Source organism: Anabrus simplex, chromosome 1 (assembly GCF_040414725.1).
Source record: "Anabrus simplex isolate iqAnaSimp1 chromosome 1, ASM4041472v1, whole genome shotgun sequence".
NCBI classification, from domain to species: Eukaryota; Metazoa; Arthropoda; class Insecta; order Orthoptera; family Tettigoniidae; genus Anabrus; species Anabrus simplex.
Genome location: NC_090265.1, coordinates 213,877,775 through 213,901,022, shown reverse-complemented (window position 1 = coordinate 213,901,022; position 23,248 = coordinate 213,877,775). Strand labels below are relative to the sequence as shown.

At 36.9% G+C, this 23,248-nt stretch overlaps 1 protein-coding gene across 3 annotated transcripts in view; it reads left to right on the top strand.

Moving 5' to 3' along the window:
- ALiX (programmed cell death 6-interacting protein-like protein AliX) overlaps window positions 1-22,606 on the top strand; it is a 275,620-nt gene extending 253,014 nt beyond the window's left edge. For all 3 annotated transcript variants that reach the window (XM_067158494.2, XM_067158486.2, XM_067158479.2), the window contains exon 15: window positions 19,307-22,606. In XM_067158494.2, coding sequence (XP_067014595.1) covers window positions 19,307-19,401 — 95 coding nt within the window. In that variant the 3' untranslated portion in view covers window positions 19,402-22,606. The remainder of the gene's footprint in view (window positions 1-19,306) is intronic.
- The last annotated feature ends 642 nt before the right edge of the window (window positions 22,607-23,248 follow it).

Genomic DNA, 23,248 nt, shown 5'->3' with positions numbered 1-23,248 from the left:
GAGGAACACCATAGGTCTGCATTACCTGTGCAACGTACAATACTTGTGAGTAGTACCATAATGTGTGGAACACCGTGAGTCTACGCTACTTTTGATTAGTACCGCAACGTTACAAATACCATGGTTCTAATTTACTAGCGATAAGTACCATTATGAGGTGCCATTGACCCAGATGTTATACCCCTTTAGACAACAAGCATCCTCAATTCAGGATCATGCTTCAGAAGCAGTCCCTTGGAGAGTAATACTATTGTTTATGATGGTTTCTAGGTCAGATCTACTGATTGTCTTAAAATCCGTATCCATCCATTCATTTCTTCCTCACATTTTTTATTCTGGTCAGTGGATGATTTTGAACTTTTAAATTGCCATTATATTTCATACCATTAGGGGGCGATGACCTGGATGTTAGGCCCCTTTAAACAACAAACATCATCATCAATATTGCTTTAGGCATCTCTTAATAAAAAGTCTCTGTAATACTGTTGGTGCATGAGCCTGGCATCACATAAAGATGCAAAGTCTTTCTTCTTGGCTTCAGATATGCCAAGTGGTTTGTTGTAATCGTTCTTCAGCCATAACAATCCTATCTGAGGACGTCCGCTTTGTCGTTACCTTGCATCTATCTGCTTGAAATCTTTCCCAAAGTTTGTCTTGTACTCCAAAATGAAAGGTGTATCCTTTCTTGCTTGTAGCATTTTAATATCATTCCAGATAACTTTTTCGTCACTCACCTTTGTGGTAAATTATTTGGGATGTGACAGTCTTCTAGTATTTGAGTTGTAACTTTTCTGTGAGTAGAAAGCTGAAACATAGCGCATAACAACGAAAAAGTATGATTTGACTTATAGCACTTTTTCAGAACATAAACTAAACATAAACCATTCGTTTGACCCAATAACTCAAAATCAAACTTTTTTGACTTGTAGCAGTCTTCTTCGGGGGGTGCGCAATATTTATGCACACGTTAGTTGAATGAAGAATGCGGCTCATATTAACGGCATTCAACTCCTGTGATATATTAACAATTTGTTGGTTGTTTTGATCCACCTTTTCAATACAAATTACAGTTTGTGTTGCTAAGTTGTAATGTTACAACACTAATTTACTGGGACATGTTTCGCTTTTATTCACAAGCATTATCAGCCTATACAATTGCCTCAAGGTTTGTCATATTTGGATTGTTGTTACAAATTTCAGTACATTGAATGTAAATCTAATTTCAGTGATAACATTATTTAAAACATAAGAATAATATACACATTAAAAATTATGACAATATGATTTGCAATGTTAAAATGGAATAACTCTTCATTCTAAAACACATTGACGTCCAAAACACAGTTTTTACAATTTGAAAATTTGGCTAAAAATTGTTTGCAATGTTAAAATAAAATTGATTCAACTATTGTATAGGCTGATGATGCTTGTGAATAAAAGCGAAACATGTCCCAGTAAATTAGTGTTGTAACATTACAACTTAGCAACACAAACTGTAATTTGTATTGAAAAGGTGGATCAAAACAACCAACAAATTGTTAATATATCATAGCATAGTTCAATACGGGTCTAATAATGAGATTTGTTACATGTAATAATTCAACTCCTGCACGTCAATTTCAGTTTCGAAATTGTGGAAGGCTTCATTTTTCTTAATTACCTTATATGCTGTTCAAAATACATTGGCAGTTATTTCCTTTTTTTCAAAATCCTTAGTGCATGTAGTTTCCTAAGTTTTCAGTTTTGCTGTTTTTAGTATTTTAACTGCAGCCTATGTATAAATATTTTCTTGCCGAGAGAAAGTACTTGCTGACATTTTCAGTTCCACCAGTTGCACAAATAGAAACTGAAACCCATTGCTGTGAAATGTTCATCCCTCGTGATGTGCTTTCAGTTCCCAAGTCGCCAACTTCTTTACAAAATTTGCAGCCAAGTTTCTTAACTTTTACCACCAGCCACTGCAAAATTCCAGTGTTTTCTCCGAATCGCAGCATTTGGGAATGTCTTCTGTCCCACTGTTACATGCGGCTAGAAGCTCTTTGTTGTGATCTTCTTTTGCATCACCACACAACACTGTTGGCGTTTCCCGGTCGTTGTTTATGTTCGATTTATTAAATTTCAGCTTCTTCCATGCCTGGTTGGATGTAAAGTAGTTTGTTATTTTCTTCATCCTTCAAAACCAACCATGCACACAAAATAACAACCTAACTCGCCACCAAACACCAGCTTATGTGCTTATAAGAATGAAACTTCCTTTTTCACGATTGTTAAAGTATGTGCTGTCAAATCGTTCCTGTTCAGGTGTTCAGATTACCAACACAGTCTAATACTTTCTTTGCCTTCTTTAAAGTTACACATGCTGTTAAAAAATTTAAAATCAAATTATGAAAGAGACTCCACTTTTCAATGCAAAACACACAACAAATCACAATCAAGAAAATTGAAAGGCACCAGTATCACATCAGACAAAAGCCAGCGATCGTAAGTACTTGAACTTACATTAACCGTACAGGCAACATGTGGCACTAACATACTTATTTTTGCCTAAACGAGTAAAATTTCTTCCAATAAGGCAGCAATTACAAAGCTTTAGTCAACCGGGGTAACAAGTGAAGACCTCAATGGCATCTACGGCAGAGAAGGTGGATTTCAGTACGGTGGAGATGGCGGACGGGTCAAACCTTTAGTGTCGGTACTCCAGAGGAGCGGCTATGAAAGGTGTCTGTCTCCATATTAGGAGCGGCCTGATTTTGAACCTGGCAGTAGGTATAAAATGCCTTTGGGTGTGGCGAGCCCATCGTAACAATAGCTTATATGGATAAAACAGATATTTTGCCTCGGAAAAGGTTAGGGCGTCCCCTGCTAAAAGCGACTCGCAGCTCTTCGGGTGCTGGGGGAACTGTGAGAAATGGGAAACCAGCACTAAATTACATCAAGATAGCGACAGTAAATGTCTTAACACTCACGGGAAAGACGGAAGAACTGGTTGACTTCAGAAAAAGATATAGCCATACTTGGACTGTGTGAGACCAAGAAGAGGGGTACGGGAGAGATTCCTCTGAAAGAAGGATACAGGCTGTATTAAAGCAGAGGACCTGAGGCAAAAAATGGAGTGGCCATCATACTTAGAAAAGAAATCCAAGAATATGTGGAATATACAAAATGCATCAGTGATAGGATGATGGTGATGAGACTCCAGTTTGAAAATGGCATGAAAGATCTATTTCAGTTGTATGCCCCACAAACAGGTTGCATAGATGAACAGGACTTAGGAAGCAGAGAGACAGATAGAAGATAAGGAAGTGCTATTGATGGGAGATCTAAATGTACAAGTTGGAATGGAAAGACAAGGAAAGGAAGATGTTTTAGGGCCCTTTGGATATGGAAATGTAAATCCAGAAGGCAAGTTGTTGGTGGATTTTTGTATGAGGAACCAAATGATTGTTGGAAACACCTGGTTTAGAAAGAAGAACAGTCAGAAGATTACAAGGTATGGTTGGGGAGACAGACGAACAAAGACCACCGGAACACCGGAACACAACACCAGAAGAACCTTTTAGATGTTACAGCCATGCCTGAAGAAGCCTTTGGTGGAGATCATAGAGTTGTGATAGGAAAATTGAAAGTGGGAAAGATTGAAAAACCCCCATTAAGAGAGAATTTTTTTTTTCTATTTGCTTTATGTCGCACCGACACAGATAGGTGAATCACATTATTCGAAATCTTCTCCAGCAGTTGTGAACAGTGCGTTGACACCAGCTGATCGATGAACTTTCAAGGCGGAAGTTATATTTGGTGGACTAGATAGAAATGTACCAATAATTTTTCTTAAACAGTCTTCAGATGTTTCCCCCTGGAAAAAAGCCCTCTTCTCATAAAATATGGTTCTTGAGGAGTATGATACAGAAGAGTAGAAGAGACAAAATAAGGAATGAGAAAATCCAGGAAGAAGTTGGAGTGGAAAAAATAAATGATAGAACAGAGAAGTGCATGCAAGTAAACTAGCTTTGTAATCTTTTTAAATTCAGTTAAATTACGTTCTCTCCATGAAAGTGAGCGCACATTCATCACATTTAATATTTTATCAAGCTTAATTTTAATTATCAAAATAAAATGTGCCTCCTACTCAGATAAAAAACCTTCAACAAATATTATATTTACAGGTTCAATATTTTCTGAGAAAAGAACACCTGGAAGGAACTTACAAAATACCATACAAGCTCCAGATTCTCTCTAAATAAATTCTGAAGCTTTCGTTATATTACTACAGATTAATCATCAGGTGTGGGTCGGAAAGATCAGCCGGCTAAGCTGTTGCCCAGGGTATGCCAAGTGTTCGAACGCATACTCTTCAGGGTAGCTCCTTCCATGTTCCGATTATGTCCATGAATATTGATCCATCTACTATGTCACAAGATGGACTTAATATTCTCTCTTCAGGAAACTCATAGGAGTCAAGATCAACGTCAACCAAAAATTCCTGGAATGCGGCTGGTCATTGAGAGACCCCATAAAAAATATGGAAGTGCTGTTTTCGTAAAGCTTAGTAAGGTGGTCCTGCCTGCAGAACTTATTGATGAAAATGATGTTGAGATATTGACAGTGGAACTCCAACATGTACAGCAACTTTTTTTTTACAAGTTACTTTTACGTTGCACCGACACAGATAGGTCTTATGGCGACAATGGGACGGGAAAGGACTAGGAGTGGGAAGGAAGCAGCCGTGGCCTTAATTAAGGTACAGCCCCAGCATTTGCCTGGTGTGAAGATGGGGAAACCACGGAAAACCATCTTCAGGGCTGCCGACAGTGGGGTTTGAACCCACAATCTTTCGAATACTGGATACTGGCCGCACTGAAGCGACTGCAGCTATTAAGCTCAGTAACATATTTCTATAAACCTCCGAATAGCCATTTCATCTTCAAATGACCATCAAATATTAGCACGCAAGATGTAAAATTCATAGTTGGAGACTTCAACTGTTGGTCATATATGGAGCTATAATATGATGAGAATGGGGAAGTCTCGTTTAACTGGACGGACTCCGATACATTCTCTCCCCTCCATATCTCCAAACAACTGGCATCCTTTAACAGTGGCAGATGGCAACAAGGCTACAATCCTGACATCATTTTTCTCAGTGATTCAATTATTCTTGAATGTAGTAAAGTACTTTGAGAATCCATTACCCTCCTCACAATTTCATTCAATTTTAATCCAGATTGTATCAGTAATTCATTCTCAGCATGTACATCTCTGCAGTGATATAGCTTCAAAAAAGCTTAACCAGAGCAAGTTTACCTGTATGCTGGATGAAAAACTGGCCAAAATTGAACCAATTATATCTTTGTCGTAGTTCAACAATGCTCACCATCTCGCAGGGATGTAGGATAGTGTACATACCAAGCATTACCCGTGAAGGTCAAATGTTGCATACCAGTTACATGGCTAGATTTGCTGAAAATCCTTTCAGCAGAGAAACCATTAAAGCAGGAGCGTAACTTTTTAAGACTGTGGCCGAAGTGAAGTGAAAACTGTGCATTGAAGCGATCTCTGAACTCAATATGTCACGAGACAGCAAGAGAGCTTGGAGACGTCTGAAATACCTGAACATTGATCCATCTAAAGTAGAATTCCATTCAAATGTGTCTCCCAGTCAAACAGCCCATCAGCTACTAAATGGCAAAACTGAGAAACAAAGCAGTAAGTACAGCATCCAAAGGAATATTGAGGAGGAATCAACTGAGCTCTTAACAGTCTTAAAAGTAAATGAATTGAAACAAGCCATCCAAAATGCAAGGCAGGAAAAAAATGGTTGGACTGGATGATATAAAAGTAGAGCAAATCAAGCACTTCACGATCAAAACCAAGGAATGGTCGTTGAAACTATTTAATTCCTGCATAGCTCGTAACATCTAATCAATCAATCAATACTGATCTGCATTTAGGGTAGTCGCCCAGGTGGCAGATTCCCTGCCTGTTTTTTGCCTAGCCTTTTCTTAAATGATTTCAAAGAAATTCGAAATTTATTGAACATTTCCCTTGGTAAGTTATTCCAATCCCTGAGTCCGTTTCCTATAAATGAGTATTTGCCCCAATTTGTCCTCTTGAATTCCATCTTTATCTCCGTATTGTGATCTTTCCTACTTTTAAAGACGACACACTTATTCGTCTACTAATGTCATTCCACGCCATCTCTCCGCTGACAGCTCGGAACCTACCACTTACAAGTAATAAAACTCATTGTAGACCGTATTGGACATCAGATTATGAACATTAAAATAAGAATACTTTTATTTCCTTATATTTAGGATATAAACATTACAACAGGCGTTGTAAGATGGGACATGTTTCGCTTAACTGTCGTAAGCATCATCAGCCGAAATAAATCTTAGCCTAAAGTTAGGTCAGGGCCCCGAACCTAGTGGCCTTAAAATATGTGGCACCCTAAGAATCAACATTTACATTTAGAAAATAAAATAGGCTTAAAACTAGTGTAAAAAAAAAACATAAAATGTTACTACATGGCTAAGAGAAAAAACAACACAATCGTGTTGAAACAGAGGTTAAAAACGGGAAGTACAATACAGAGCTGGTAGTGAAATAATTAAAATCATTAGAATATCATTGCTACAAGTCAGTCAATCAGAATGTTCAAACATAAAAGAGTGAAAAATATATGTGTGTTCATCATGGCTAAGTGAAAAGAAAACACGTAGTCGTATTGCCAGAGGTTAAAATCATAAGGTACAACACAGAGCTGGCAGTGTAATAATCAAACTCATTGCTACCAGTCAGTTAATAAGAATGTTCATACATAACAAAAAGTGATGATTATATTCTTTTGAATGAAAAAATAATTAAATCCTAATCTTGAATGGATACGTGAGTCGGGCAAGTGAAATCATATATTGTAGCAGACATGGAGTAGTAACACTTCAAACAAGATTGATATCCTAATGGTTTTAATTATTTCACTACCAGCTCTGTATTGTACTTCCTGTTTTTAACCTCTGTTTCAACACGATTGTGTTGTTTTTTCTCTTAGCCATGTTGTAACATTCTATGTTTTTTTCACACTAGTTTTAAGCCTGTTTGATTTTCTAAATGTAAATGTTGATTCTTAGGATGCCATATATTTTAAGGACACTAGGTTCGGGGCCCTGACCTAACTTTAGGCTAAGATTTATTTCGGCTGATGATAGTTATGACAGTTAAGGGAAACATGCCCCATATTACAACACCTGTTGTAATGTTTATAAGTTATCTATAAATATAAAATAAGAGTTTTGTCTGTACATTGCTCAGAATTTGAAAAGAATGGTATTTCTGTATCGGTCATGTCCTCAGTAACTTTTCCGTAATTTCTGTCTGTCTGTCTGTCTGTCTGTATGTATGTATGTATGTATGTATGTACACGCATCACGAGAAAACGGCTGAAGAGAATTTAATGAAAATCGGAATGTAAAGTCGGGTGATGATCTGCTACAATCTAGGCTATAAATAATTTTAATCACGCTGAGTGAAATGGTAGTTTAGGGGAAGGCCTGAAATTTAATTCTCAAATATTTATGTTATTAGTGGTCATGTCTTAATGAAAATCGCTAGACAAAGATGGAAAATAAGTCGCTACAATATAGGCTATACATGCTGAGAAAAATGGTAGTTTAGGGGAGGGCCTAAAATTTAATTGTCAGATGTTTATTTTATTAGTGGTCGTATCTTCACGAAAATTGGTATGCAAAGTCAGAGAATAGGTCGCTATAATCTAGGATATCAATAATGTTATTCGCACTGAGTGAAATGGTAGTTTAGGGGAAGGCCTGAAATGTAATATATATATGAAATAAGTGTTTTGCCTGTACATTGCTCAGAATTTGAAATTAATGGTATTCCTCTATCTGTCATGTCCACAGTAACAAAGAAATGCATTTTTTACTTTTCCGTAATTTCTGTCTGTCTGTCTGTCTGTCTGTCTGTCTGTCTGTCTGTCTGTATGTATGTATGTATGTATGTATGTATGTATGTATGTATGATTGTACACGCATCAATAGAAAATGGCTGAAGAGAATTTAATGAAAATCGGTATGTAATGTCGGGTGATGAACCTCATGCCTTATACATTGTTACTGTACCGCATATAATCGGAGATATTCATGAATTTGGATTTTTGTTACTAAGTCCATATCAGCACCGAGTCACAAAAAAGTGGGTAAACAGAATTTAGTGAAAATCGGTATGTAAAGTCTGAGAATAAGGAACTACAGTCTACGATATAAATAATTTTGTAAGACACCCTAATATCACAGAGTCGAAAGAAAACTAATGTGAAGGCCTGCAATATAGAAAGCTCGTAAACTTTATCAACAATAACACTACATTGACCATTGTTTGTTGTGATGTGCTTTTTATCTTCTTTCCTCTCATCCCCGATAGATAGGATTACTGCAGCGTACCGAGGTTTTTTTAAAATTTGCTTGACGTCGCACCGACACAGGTAGGTCTTATGGCGACGATGGGATAGGAAATGAATAGTGGTGTGAAGGAAGCGGCCATGGCTTTAAGGTACAGCCTGGTGTGACTGGTGTGAAAATGGGAAACTAGGGAATACCATTTTTTTGCTTAACGTCGCACCGACACAGATATGTCTTATGCGACGATGGGATAGGAAAGGTCTAGGAAGTGGAAGGAAGCGGCCGTGGCTTTAATTAAGGTACAGTCCCGGCATTTGCCTGGTGTGAAAATGGGAAACCACGGAGAACCATCGTCAGTGCTGCCGACAGTGGGGCTCAAACCCACTATCTCCCGAATACCATCTTCAGGGTTGCCGGCAGTGGGGTTCGAATCCACTATCTCCCGGATGCAATCTCACAGCTGCGCGCCCCTAACCACACGGCCAACTCGCTTGGTCGTACCGAATGTAACAGCCTGCCTGTATATTGGTGGGCAGTAGCTGGGGTATAAGATAACTTTCTTCTTTAGGATGCTATTCCTCTGGTTCATACATTTTCTGATATATCTGGTACGTAACACACTGTTCATCATAGTATTCGAGTTATACAATCCCTACTCTGAGCCACTGATTGGAATGAGTAGTGTGCATATTTAACGGAATATGACAGAGGAGTGTTCACGGCAGTCTGCGACCTGGTTATTCCAGCTCTGGAACTTTGGACTCTTAGATCGGCACCGTAGTACTGTACATTGCTTTCAATAGCTACATTCCTACTGACGTTTTTGTAATGACCTATGTTGAATTCACTTAGGAAAACCACCAAGTCAGTCTTTCTGAGAATCCCGTAGCGAAGCACGGGTACATCAGCTAGTCCTAAATATAAGGAAAGATAAGTATTGGAAAGGTGGTGTTAACTATTATTCTTATTTTAATGTTCATAACATACCACTTACTCGTTATAATTCTCATGTTAGGTCCGTATTGAAATGTACGTAAATACAAAGTATGTTACAAGTGTTATTTTTAATATCCGCCTATTCAATACAAAGAAATCTGGTAAATTAAGAATTAAATCTTATTACAAAATGTTACAAGGGACACGTTTCGCCCATATTAAGGGCATCATCAGCCTCAAACTCAAACCTGTATGGTGAATAATCAGGATCCTGATTGTTCTTACAAATCATAAAAAGAGGATATCAATTTAGGTGTTTGTCTAACATAAAATTATTAGAATGTCCTTGGTTAAAATCGTAGTATCAAGCTGCATGTCAAAAGTTCACAAGATTACACTTTCCGGAGCGCTGAGTCAATGCGCCCAAAACCTGTTGAGGGTAGAGCAATAAACAGCTCAATCTTTATAATGAAATAGAAATGTGTTTCCTTGAATACTCCTATTGGAGGATAAGAAAAAATAAAGCTGATAGACTGTTAAAGATGTTAATTTTGTAATTTAAGGTAAGACAACAGTCTTCTTAAGTAGGTAGTTGTTCAGCTGTCTATAGTCTTATTTAACTGGCTTGAAGGAGTGAAAGTTGAATGTGTTACGATAAGATAACAGTCCGATATAACAATGTTATAATGTTGATTTTCTTCAACTAACCTTTCCATAACTTATTTACATCTTTACAGACGAAAGGGTAAGTGTTTATACATTCTCCATGTTTTCGTTTTTAACACCCACATTCTCTTCTAAAATACGTTTCCTAAGCATTCACTCTCCTCTTGTTACAGACTTCACACCAAAAAGCTCTATCAACGTCAATATACCTTCCATTTTCGCTCCTTCAAGCAAGATAAATACGTCTATAGACAGTCGAATACCTTTCCTTGCTCCCACAACTACTTAAAGAAGACTGTTATCTTATCGTAACACATTCGACTTTCACTCTTTCAAGCCAGTTAAATAAGACTATAGACAGCTGAACAACTACCTACTTAAGAAGACTGTTGTCTTACCTTAAATTACGAAATTAACATCTTTAACAGTCTATCAGCTTTATTTTTTCTTATCTTCCAATAGGAGTATTCAAGGAAACACATTTCTATTTCATTATAAAGATTGAGCTGTTTATTGCTCTACCCTTAACAGGTTTTGGGCGCATTGACTCAGCGCTCCGGAAAGTGTAATCTTGTGAACTTGTGACATGCAGCTTGATACTACGATTTTAACCAAGGAAATTCTAATAATTTTATGTTAAACAAACACCTAAATTCATATCCTCTTTTTATGATTTGTATGAACAATCAGGATCCTGATTATTCACCATACAGGTTTGAGTTTGAGGCTGATAATGCCCTTAATATGGGCGAAACATGTCCCTTGTAACATTTTATAATATTTAATTCTTAATTTATTAGATATCTTTATATTGAATAGGTGGATATTAAAAATAACAATTGTAACATGTAACTTGTAACACTTGTATTTACATACCACTTAGTCGAGCAGTTTGTCTTCTTTCTCCATCTAAAAAATTGGGAGAAATGTAAGGTTATTGCCATCTTAAAACCTGGCAAAAATCCTTCAGATGCAAAGAGTTACAAACCAGCATTTTTACTGTGCCATCTGTATAAATAAACAGATTGTAATCATTTATTGAACCATTCTTTACCAAGCAAGTTGGTCATGTGGTTAGGGTCGCGCAGCTGTGAGCTTGCATTTGGGAGATAGTGGGTTTGAACCCCACTGTCAGCAGCCCTAAAGATGGTTTTCTGTGATTTCCCATTTTCACACCAGGTAAATGCTGGGCCTGTTCCTTAATTAAAGCCACAGCCGCTTCCTTCCCGCTCTTAGCCCTTTCTTTTCCCATCGTCGGTGCAACGTAAAACAACTTGTAAAAGAACTGTTCTTAACGCCTGATCAAGCAAGTTTCAGACTGGAAAGGAGCTGGACTTCTCAGGTATTACGTCTGATGCAATTTATCAAGCGTGGACTTGAAAAACAAAAAATAACTGGAGCCGTTTTTTTAGATTTATCAGTTGCGTACGATACAGTGAACCATCAAAAACTACTTGTGAAGCTGTACCATCTTACAAAGTATTACCTGCTGACTCAGGCCATCAAAATTTTGCTACAGAGTAGAAGAATTTTTTTAGAATTTCTAGGAAGACTCAGTAGATGGAGAAATCAGAGAAATGGCCTCCCACAGGGAAGCATGTTAGCACCCTGCCCCTTCAGCATATATACAAATGATCAGTCATCTGCTGCTAATACAGAAAGGATTCTGCCTGCTGCTGATCTTACACTGGCAGCTCTAGGAGACATTTTCAAGGAGGTGGATAAAAGTCTTCTGGCAGAGAGAATTCTCCAATTGTCTGAACCATCAGAAGCCTAACCCCAACAAAACTCAAGTATGTGCATTCCACTGCAAAAACAGAGAGGTAAGATGACAGTTTGAAATTTCATGGGAGGGTGCCTTAGTGGAACATAGCTTTCACCCGAAATATCTTGGAGTAACACTTGATCATTGCCTCGTGTACAAGAAACACTGCAAGAACAGAAGATAGCTGCATGTAGCAATATAGTATGCAAGCTGATCAGCTCAAGGTTGGGTGCACATCCACAAACTTTGCAGACAACTGCTTTGTCATTATATTTCTCAGCTAGTGAATATGCCTGCCCTATTTGGTGCTGTTCCACACATGCCAAGTTGGTAGATACCACTCTAAATGAGTGCAGGATCATCAAAGGCTGTCTCAGACTAACACCAATGGACAAAGTATGACAACTAGCTGGATGTAGCTCCATCTTTGATTAGAAGGGAAGTTGCAGTGCTCGAGGGGAAAACTTAAGACCATAACAAACATAAAGCACCCTCTGTATGGATATATTCCCTCAAATGTGAGACTAGAATCTTGAAGGAGTTTCTTACCAAATACTCCTGTTCTTAACAAAAGTTCAGAAAAAATAAAATGAAGTAGAACTTTGGAGCACCCAATCTACAGATCTACCTACATGGTTACTATTGGAAAGAACAACGTCCTCCAAGTCGTGAGTATGATTGGAAACCTGGAAAACCCTAAACAGGCTTGGAAGTGGAGTGAGAATATGCAGAGAAAATTTGCGGAATTGGGTGATGATACTGCACTATGTTCATGAGGCAAAACCGAGACTATTAATCATCAGTGCCCTCTGGCTCTGTAACCTGCACCCAGGAAGATTTAACGTATGGTATGGATATGGCTCTGCAAGTAGCACAGTACTGGGCCAACATAATGTAATGTAGAGTTTTACTGTTAGTTTTATATTATACTTTATATTGTTTACTGTTGTATAGAATATATTCCTGTTTTATGCTTCCATCTTCTGATATGAATAAAGAAAAATAAAGAAAAGAAAGACTACAGATAATCTTATTGATTTTACATACCACAACTACATTCATGGTTTCTGGAGATATCAAGGTGCCAATAAGTTTGTCCTGCTGGTGTCCCAGTACCAGTAAATCTTTGACAGAGGCTGGCATATTTTAGCACCTTGTAATATGTATGGACTTGGACAGGATCAAACTGACTAATTTGGACTTGGAAAACTAGCGCTTCACTATCTGAGCTACTGGACTCGGCACTAATGTTAAATTACACTCACGGATGATGTAGAGGTATTTATGGAGATAAGATTTTTCTACACTACATTATCGAATATTCTGAGAATTATCATAAGCAAAACAATATCAAGGCATTGAGCGAGTTGGCCATGTGGTTAGGCTAAGTTCACACTAGGCAGTAAATACAGCTGCAGCAGAAAGCGTTCCACTGCAGTTGCTCCTGCTGTATGCCACATGGCTACAGCAAATAAAGAGTTGCGGAGTACATTTCGCACTAAGCGATCGACTGTTGTTCCCGAAGATCTAATTTAGTTATGAATCCTGCTGCGAACGTTGCTTTATTTGTGTTATATGATGGTGGCATCACTTCTGTAGTAGTAATGGGTCCGTCCCTTAGCAAAAAGACTATGGGCTGAATACAAATAAATCATGACTCTGAATCTTGTCTTTACAAAGAATTCATACAAGCTAAGGTGATAACTGCACAATGATTGAGTGCTGCAGTATCTTCTGTGCATATAATTAAATGATGCAGTATAACAAAATAGAAATTTACAACATACAGTATATCCCTGAATCTATACAAAAAAATGTATATAAAAGGTACTTTCATTTTGTATAAAACTTAATGACAGTATAAATTCCTGGCTTTATTTCTTTGAACTTCGGATTACTATTTTCAGTACTTTGTAAAAATATGTTCACTATGTTTCTAAGAAAAAGTAATAAACAAAATTATAGTATTTATTATGTACTATGTATTATGTACTTAATGCATTTGTTTCCTCATCGCAAAATACAGTACTTCATGCTTCTAGTTTTATATTGGGACTGTTGTGTCGCGTTGTGCATTATACAAACATGGATATTTCTCCACTTCTGGAATGACACATTCACTGTCCCTTTATTCTATATGTCATATAATCTACTAAGCATGTAAACTACTTCACTCCTCATCTTGTCTAGTATGTCTCATTTTGGCACTACCATTGGTTTTTGCAGTTTCCTTATAACCGTATAACATTTGGTGATGCTATTTGAGGATTCAACCCACCTCTGGGGTGATGACCTGACAGACAGACTAAGCATGTAATAAAGTTAAATGAAGTATGCAGTAAATATTGCCTCGTGGTTGTACTGTGATACAAATATTCCGGACTTGGCATATCCCTGGTACAGTACTTCATTCTAAAACTACTGACTCTCCCGCTCCCCTCAGTTCTGTTTCTCGTAATCAGAATGAATTCACATTCATATAAATATGTGCCTCTGGCCTAACGTCACAAGTTAAACAAGAGCCCGTTCCCTGCTGGATGTGAGAGCATATTATCTTGGACAGAGCTGGTTCTCTGCTCCATCTACTTGCAACTATTTTCCTGATGAGACATAGAGAGTAAATAATGTGACATATCTTTTCTTATTATTCTATTTGTCGTTGCTGACAGAGTTGAGGAGTCATTGACTTACAGGCCACTATTTTTCATTCTGTGTCAACGGGCTACAGACTTTTTGAACTACTCTAGGGCTCGCATTGTCATTCAGTGCATCCAAACTCTTCTAACCTTTAATATATTATACAAATCCTCGTGTGTTTTGGGCTCATTGCTTCATGCATCTAACAACAAAAGTTACTGGTTATGTCTCGGTTTCCTTCACTTCCTCCATTCCCCAGCCTAGTCTACAGGGTGATTAATTTAAAAGTTCAGAGCGGAGTGCCGAGGATTAGGCGCGCTGGGAAGCGGAGACTGAGCGCAGTGCCTGCAATGACAAGCAGGCATAGTTGGCTACGTAGATACTCTGGACAAATAAGCAAATGAATTAATAAATAAATCAATTAGGAAATTAAACTGAACTAACCGGTAATAAATAAATAAATAAATCAACTAGGAAATTAAACTGAACTCACCAGTATTTACAGATGATGCTGAAAGTGATCTCTTTCAGCTGCAATGCAAACTTCACATCTTGTAATGAGATTTCGAAACACACTTTGTAGTTCATAGACACCGATAGAACGCACAATGTTCCTAATTTCAATTTTTAATTCTTCTGCAGCTCGAAGATTATTCCTGTAAACTTTTCCTTTAAGATTTCCCCATAGATAAAAATCACATGTGCTTAAATCAGGCAAATGAGGGAGCCATAAGCCTTGACTGATGATCCGATCATCGAACACTTCCCGAAACCGTCACATAGAGCTACGCACCGTATGGGCCGTTGGAAATAGCTGTACCTTTTCTCTTCTTCAGTCAGTTCAGCAAAAAATGGTTCTAGAATGTTGTGAATATAACGGTCAGAAATAATCATGTCCTGAAAAAATATCGAACCGATAATTCGTCAGGCACTGATAGCACACCACACACCCACCTTCACATCATGCAGAGGTCTTGGCTGTAAAATGTGCAGGTTGTCCCTATCCCAGATTCTATTGTTCTGTGAATTGACATATCCACTCAAATCAAACCAGGCTTCGTCACTCATAAAAGTAAAGTTCAGATCCACAATACCGTCGTGGGCACTATTCATTAGCCAATTGCAAAATCGTATATCATGGACTGAATGAGTCCGATAAGATCATAAATGTAACAATTTTGTTGCATTGCGTGGTGAGGAAGATGAAATACTACTTTCCTGAGCTACTCTCCGAAGCGACTTATGTGGACTGACCTGGAGTCTTGCCTGTATATCTTCTAACCTCTCCCGTGTGAGAGCTGTTCTCCTTCGCTTCTTTTTCTTATTGATTACAGAGCCAGTACTATGCTACTTGTAAACGAGCTGATGCACGTAACGTTTTGATGGTTCTGTCGCACTAGGAAATTGTCTGCAGAATTTTCGAAGGCACCTTTTAACTGGTTTCTTCTTCTTGTGCAAATAACACTCGACCAGAAATATTCTTTGCTCTATAGTGTATTTAACCATCGTGATAATAACCTCACAACACACCTTAAAAATCCAATAGTTTCAAGCGAACTGAGAGACAGAGTGCTAAACACCTGCGCAATGGCAGTGAACACTTCATATCTCGCCAGTGTTGACACAAGCCATATGGCGCTCGCTCGGGAATTTCCACGGCATGCAAGCAGAAGTCTGAACTCTTAAATTATTCTCCCTGTATATCTAGTTTAAAAAAATTGTATCATTTACAGAAAATAGATCCTTAAGATATTTTGCATAAGAATTTAACAACCTTAGCTTCTACTTCATTAGTTATCTAGCAATTTTTAGTGAATTTGATTACTGATCATATTAAATAGGCTTATTTTCTTGCCTATATTTATATAGCACTTATTTATTGTCCAAATATATTCCCCTGGCATATTAGTGTTTGTAAAAAATTTTTGGCACAGATGTATTTACTGTACATGTATGGGCCTAGCTCAACTGCTTTTACTAAAGTTGTTTTCATCCCCCCCCCCCCCCCTTTTTTTGTAATCACCTAAGCATCCTGGGCTAACATTTTTGTGTAACTTATCTTAAACTCGCATTGGAAATTATTCCTGCATTTGTTAGTTATCCCCTGCTGCTCAGAAATGTACACAGTATATTTATTGAAGGAAAAGTGACTGTTATTATTGAAACTATCACTTTAACTACATTTATTGTTGCCACTCTCTAGATTTCCATTACCCTCTGGCCTTAGCATTTTCCATTGCATATGCTTGCTATAATAACTGTTTTATTATTATTATTATTATTATTATTATTATTATTATTATTATTATTATTATTATTATTATTGCTCACTTATCGAACTCGGACTTGCCCAACGACCCTATCATGGTCACGCTCCCACAGCGCATGCAGCGAAAGAAATGGGCTCTGGCCTATTGCTTCAGCAGCATGTTCTTGAACTGCTTCCTGCCAGCTGCATTTACTACCTCATCTGGCCCATCACATTGCAACGAGGGCACACATTTTTTCTTATTTACCTGTTGCTCACTTCAAGCTGTATTATCTGCTCATGTGGCTGTAGCCTTAGGGTAATGCAGTTGTGAGCCTGCATTTGGGAGATTATGGGTTTGAAGAACCCTACTGTCAACAGCCCTGAAGATGGTTTTCTGTGATTCCCATTTTCACACCAGGCAAATGCTAGGGCTGTAGGCTACTTAAATTAAGGTTATGGCCATTTCCTTACCAGTCCTAGCCCTTTCCTATCCCATCGTTGTCATAATGTGTATGTGTCATGTGGCGTAAAGCAAATTGTAATTTTTAAATATTAAAAAAAAAGAAACAGATCAGGGCCAGTTTCTTAAGTAACATGTTAGAATTCCCTCACACAAAACTGCCAGAAAGTTACAGAATAACCTGGTTGTACTTACAGAACCTTAAGACATTATTTGCTGCAGAAAATGCCACAATGAACTTTAAGTGTATTTTATAAGCAATGACTAACGATATCCTGCCTTTTTTTTTCTTTTTTTTGTTTAATGAGAACTTTCAACATCTCTGCTCCATATTTTTAACACACCTTTTATCTCAAAATTTGTAGTAACTAGACACATTTTCACCAAAAAATCTTTGTTGATATATCACAAGCTAAAAAAATAAAATAATTAGATGACCTTCTAGGAAATTGAATAGTAGTAATTTTATCTTTTGTAAATGATCATCAGCTGTTTTGAGTTACTAGTAGTTCTGGTTATCTCTCTGTTTCCTTCACTTCCTCCATTCCCCAGCCTATTCTCAACAGTTCTTCTCAGAACCTCATTAACGAGAAACATTGGTCCATCTATCAGACTCCAGCCTATTCTATTATCTAGTTAAAAAAAATTGTATCATTCCCAGTATATAGATCCTTGAGATGTTTTGTATAAGAATTTAACAACCTTAGCTTCTACTTCATTATTTGTCTAGCAGTTTTTAGTGAATTGGATTGTTGATCACATTAAATAGGCTTATTTTCTTGCCTAAATTTATATAGCACTTATTCACTACTAGTTACTAGTAGTTTCATGTTGCACTAATACACATACAGGTTTTCAACTACTCCAGGATGGGAAAGTCTCAAGTTGGCAGATTTACTCCTGGCTCAGTCCAGTGGTATTTGAAAGTGCTCAAATATATCAGCCTCATGTTAGATTTACCAGGACATTAAAGAACTCCTTAGGATAAAATTCCAGCATCTGTAAAAACTGTCAATCAATCAATCACTACTGACCTGCATTTAGGGAAGTCGCCCAGGTGGCAGATTCCCTATCTGTTGTTTTCCTAGCCTTTTCTTAAATGATCGCAAAGAAATTGGTAATTGATTGAACATCTCCCTTGGTAAGTTATTCCAGTCCTTAACTCCCCTTCCTATAAACGAATATTTGCCCCAATTTGTCCTCTTGAATTCCAACTTTATCTTCATATTGTGATCTTTCCTACTTTTAAAGACACCACTCAAACTTATTCTTCTACTGATGTCCTCCCACGCCATTTCTCCACTGACAGCTCGTAACATACCACTTATTACATGTAATTACATTATTTCAATCACATACCACTTAATCGAGCAGCTCGTCTCCTTTCTCCCCAGTCTTCCCAGCCCAAACTTTGCAACATTTTTGTAACGCTACTCTTTTGTCGGAAATCACCCAGAACAAATTGAGCTGCCTTTCTTTGGATTCTTTCCAGTTCTTGAATCAAGTATTTAGAGGAATGTAAAACTAATTACAGTACAGCTCCAGCATTTTCCTATTGGGAACCCACAGAGCTAATGCTGGTGAGGGGGTGTTACTCAAAATCACCATCTCTCAAATGCAAGCTTACCGCAACACATGTGCCACAAAGCCAACTTATACAAAGATACTTTCTGAGCAGTCTTCCTGTTGGTGAACAGATACATGCTGCCTATCTTGCAAGATATTTACGGGTGGTCATCACTCTACCTGTTGCCCTGCATGTAATGATTATCTTCATAAAGTTAAAGGAAGTGGCTCTTTTCTAAATAATTAATCATTGAATAGAAACACATATAACCCCCCTCTCTTCAAAAAAACTTGACTATTGGAGGTGTTATTTCTAAAATATTTGAAAATACACATTTTTCAGCTGAAGTCTATACACAGATGATGGCTCAGTTTTTTAAATAAATAATATTTAACTGCAGGCTCACATTTTTATATATAATTTAATAATTTTTGAATACTACTTCTCCACTAACAAATTTTCTGGAAAAATGCAGTTACTGCTGGTAGTTTTCAACTAGTAAATAGAACATCTTATTTCATTAACACAAAGCTGGCAGAATGTGCTGTACAAATTATGATGTATATTTTTCTGCTCCATTACAAACCTTTGTATGTTTCTTTGTTTTTAGGAGGTTACTACCCATTTCCTCAGGCTCCCTGGCCTGCTCCTGGATATCCATACCCCCAACAACAGCAGCAGCCTCCCCAAGGCCGCCCCTGGTAGCAGAACCGCGTAAACAGGTTAAGCATTTTTTATATAATGTGTTTGTTTGGTCTCTGTATTGAAAGTTTTACAGTTTTTTTTATTATTTCTTGTAGATATGTATTAGATCTCCATCTAAATATTTTTAAAATGAACTGTTGCACATTCAAACTGCATAGCATATTTTATCTCTAACAAGGTATTACTGTTGGAGACATGTCTTAAATCTTCCTCAACATGCAGCAGCAATGCACATCTATCACAGTGTATGCTTTGTACTTGTGTATATGAAACACATTCAGGGAATCTACTAATCAACAGGAAAGGTAAGCAAGGAATTACAGACTAGTACAACAGACATTTGGGTTTCTGCTCATGCAGTTTGAATGATTATGAGAGATATAGAATATATCGTAAATTGGGTCAGTTGGACTGTCATTCTATTACGCTGTAACCCTAAACTACCAAAATATTGTAAATACTAATTACTGGGATGAGATGATCACTTTGTAGAGCGAATTATATTATTTGCAAAAATGGGGGAGTTTGCATTTTTCTGTAAATTCTCATTGCGCCATTGTTGGCTCCTCATGTTATCCCTTGCCATTATCTTGTACACAAAGCAAAACCAGCTAGCAGAAAGGCCATACTACTGTAAAATACATTTTCTGGCTGCTATCCTTAGGAGATAATTTGCATCGTTAAACTGATTGTCAGCTAAAAGGCTATTCGTACCATTGTTGCTGGTGCTTCTAATTTTTGTGCAGGTTATTGGTTATTGTATGTGCCACCTTTATAAAATGTTTATTGTAACAGGAGATTACCTGAAAATAATAAATAGTAATGTTGGTAATATATTATACACATTTTGTCTACATGAAACTAGTACATATTTGTATGCAGTTAATTACAACATGATATTCTGTTTTTGTTCCTAGTCTGTGGAGACCACTTTCCTCTTGAAGGTAAACTGATTGGAATGTGGTATTCCTCATATGATTGCTCATGGAATGAGTTATTTGTTATTATTTGATTTTGCTATAAAGTGATATGTACAGTATTATGTATTGAAATGGATATAGCATGGACACAGTGAATATATTACCAGTCTGTGATCTGCAACTCCTCTTACTTGTTTTAGGAGAGTTGTGGTTTACTGTATGCTTAATGATTATTGGTTGTATTGATGTAGGATTGCCAAATCCAGAATAAAAGAACTGAACTGAAAGGTTATGAGGATATCATTATCTGCAGTTAAGTTCTGTTGTTTTACAAACAAAATGGAACATTGCATGAATCTTTCACATTCAAACACTATTTCTTAAATTTAGTGTTGCCTAATCGAGCAAATGCTTCATAAATTATAAAATTCGTTAACTTTAATTTTGAAAGCTTCTGTGAAAAATTGATGTTCTGGATCAAAAGAATCAACATCAACTTTCATCAAGTCCTCAAAGATGGCATAATGTTACTGAATGCAGAAGTTGGCAAGTCCACTTCAGGAGTTGTGACCTGAGGTGAAACATTAGAGAACAACAATAAATAGCTGTGACTCTAGAAACAATTGTCTTCTTTTTTTTTTTTTTTTGAAACTCAACAGCGAGAATATTTCCCCTATGTTTAGCAAATTAAAATGTATCTTTACAAATTTGCAGTCTTCTATAGTGGAAATATTGGCTCATATAAAGTCTCTATCGAATATGACAATCGTCAGTTATGACAGGAGAAACAGAGGCTCAACCACTGAACAGAGCATTCAGAAATCAAGTTATTTTATATACTAAGCTATTGATCAACAGCTGCTTTGCATTTACCATTAACTTGTACTCTACATTCATAATTGTTTTTTTTTTTTTTTTCACCTTTCAGATTGAACCTTTTTAAATAGATCAACATCAGGGGCTATCCTATAACTCATGGCAATCCTATGTTAATAACAAAATGCATATTAAAAGACTTTGTGATGTAGTAGATTGTAAGAAAAAATAAGACTGTTAAATTTGGAACTATTCTAGGATATGACAGCCATATATTAATAACAAGATGCATAAAAAAATTAGAGAGCAAGGCTGTTTAATTGAATTATGAAATGGATTATTTGCTACACTGGAGTAGTCTAGATTGTACTGGCAGTCCAACCAGTCTGCATTAAACACCCTACCCAGAACTTTGGCTACTTCAAGTTGGATCCTATTCCCTGTTATATGAAATATCTATTAAAATATGATTTAGAAACTGACTAATTTCTTGGGGGCTAGTTACTGCATTGTTTTCTGGTGCATCTGAATCTTTCTTCCATGTCTGTTGCGAGTAATATTTTGTCTGGTGATCAAGAAAAATATCCTTATTTTTTCAGTGATAAACATATAATATATTTTACAAAATGAAATGTCCTTGTGTTAAATCAACTAGAGGAAGATAGCTCATCTATTTCCTAGTTCATGTTAACAAGAAAAAAAGGTTGTTACTAAGTTACTGTGAACTTTATACTGCCTCTCAGTTCTGTTTCATTATCATATGAAATGCTGTACAGGTACTAAGGGGTAGAACCATGAAAGTAAATCTTTCTGCTGAATAAACGTAATATTTATGTAACACAGTGTGATTCTGTTTTCTGTTCTCAAGTTATTCAATCCATAAAACTGTAATAAAGGCAAATCATTTTAATTTTTTAATTTTATTTTCCTTGCTTAATGCATCTTTCACTGATACTACTTTCATAACAAAATGGGATAATATTTAGTTGAAGATTTGAACATTTTTGTTTGAATGTCAAGAATCCATATCTTAGATCCATTCATGTTACATTCTTTCCTAATATATTGCTTATAACATTGTAAAATCTTTGTAAGGAGCTATCCACATATGAATTCTGCAAGGTCACTAGCCCCTGTGCAGTAGACCTTCCAAATGTACAAAGGTTATGAAAGAAGTATAGTAGAAGTTTACTTCATTTTACTGAACTAGTAAGACCGAGCAAGTGGCTGCGCGGTTTGGGTCACGTAGATATAAGCTTGCATTCAGGAGATAGTGGATTCAAACTCCACTGTCGGCAGACCTAAATATGGTTTTCCGTGGTTTCCCATTTTTACACCAGGTAAATGATGGGGCTGTACCTTAATTAAGGCCATGGTCGCTTTCTTCCCACTCGTAGGTCTTTCCTATCCCATCATCGCTCTAATCTTTCTCGGTGCAACATAAAGGGAATTCTTAAAAAAAAAAAGGAGGGAAAAAGACTGAACTGGTAGAAAATTATATGGTATATGGAATTACCAATCATCAGTAACCAGAAGCTAAGGTCAGCTGGCTTGATCTAGGAGCATTAGATATGGAAGTTAAAAACTAATAATTCTGCTTACTGTATTTGATAATTTTAGCATAATTATGATTGAAATAAAAAGATGAACATCTTACTGTTTGGGACAGCAGACTGAAGAAGGCACACTGTAGATGTGCTACTATTCTACATCATGGGTTGAAAATATTGGTTACATGTTATAAATCTCAGACAACACCAGACTCAGAGCCAACAGAAGGGCAGCAACGAACACAACAGTAGATAACAAATAACAACTTTCAACTAACATAAAACATTATTTCAGTATCTACTGACATTTCCTGGCAAGGTTTCAGCCAATAGTATTACCTACGGTGCTATGGGCCACTTTCAATTTTTCAACTGATGCTTCTGTCTCACTTCATGCTGACGAATTTCATCAGCGGCCTTGGACATATTATATTTATGACAATCATGTTTATGCTTATGTTCACGCCCTCATGTCGTTGGCTTTATACTATTACCACTTTGATTTTCCACTAACATTTTAAATGAACTGTTTTAATTGGAATTTTAATGGAAGAAGTTGTA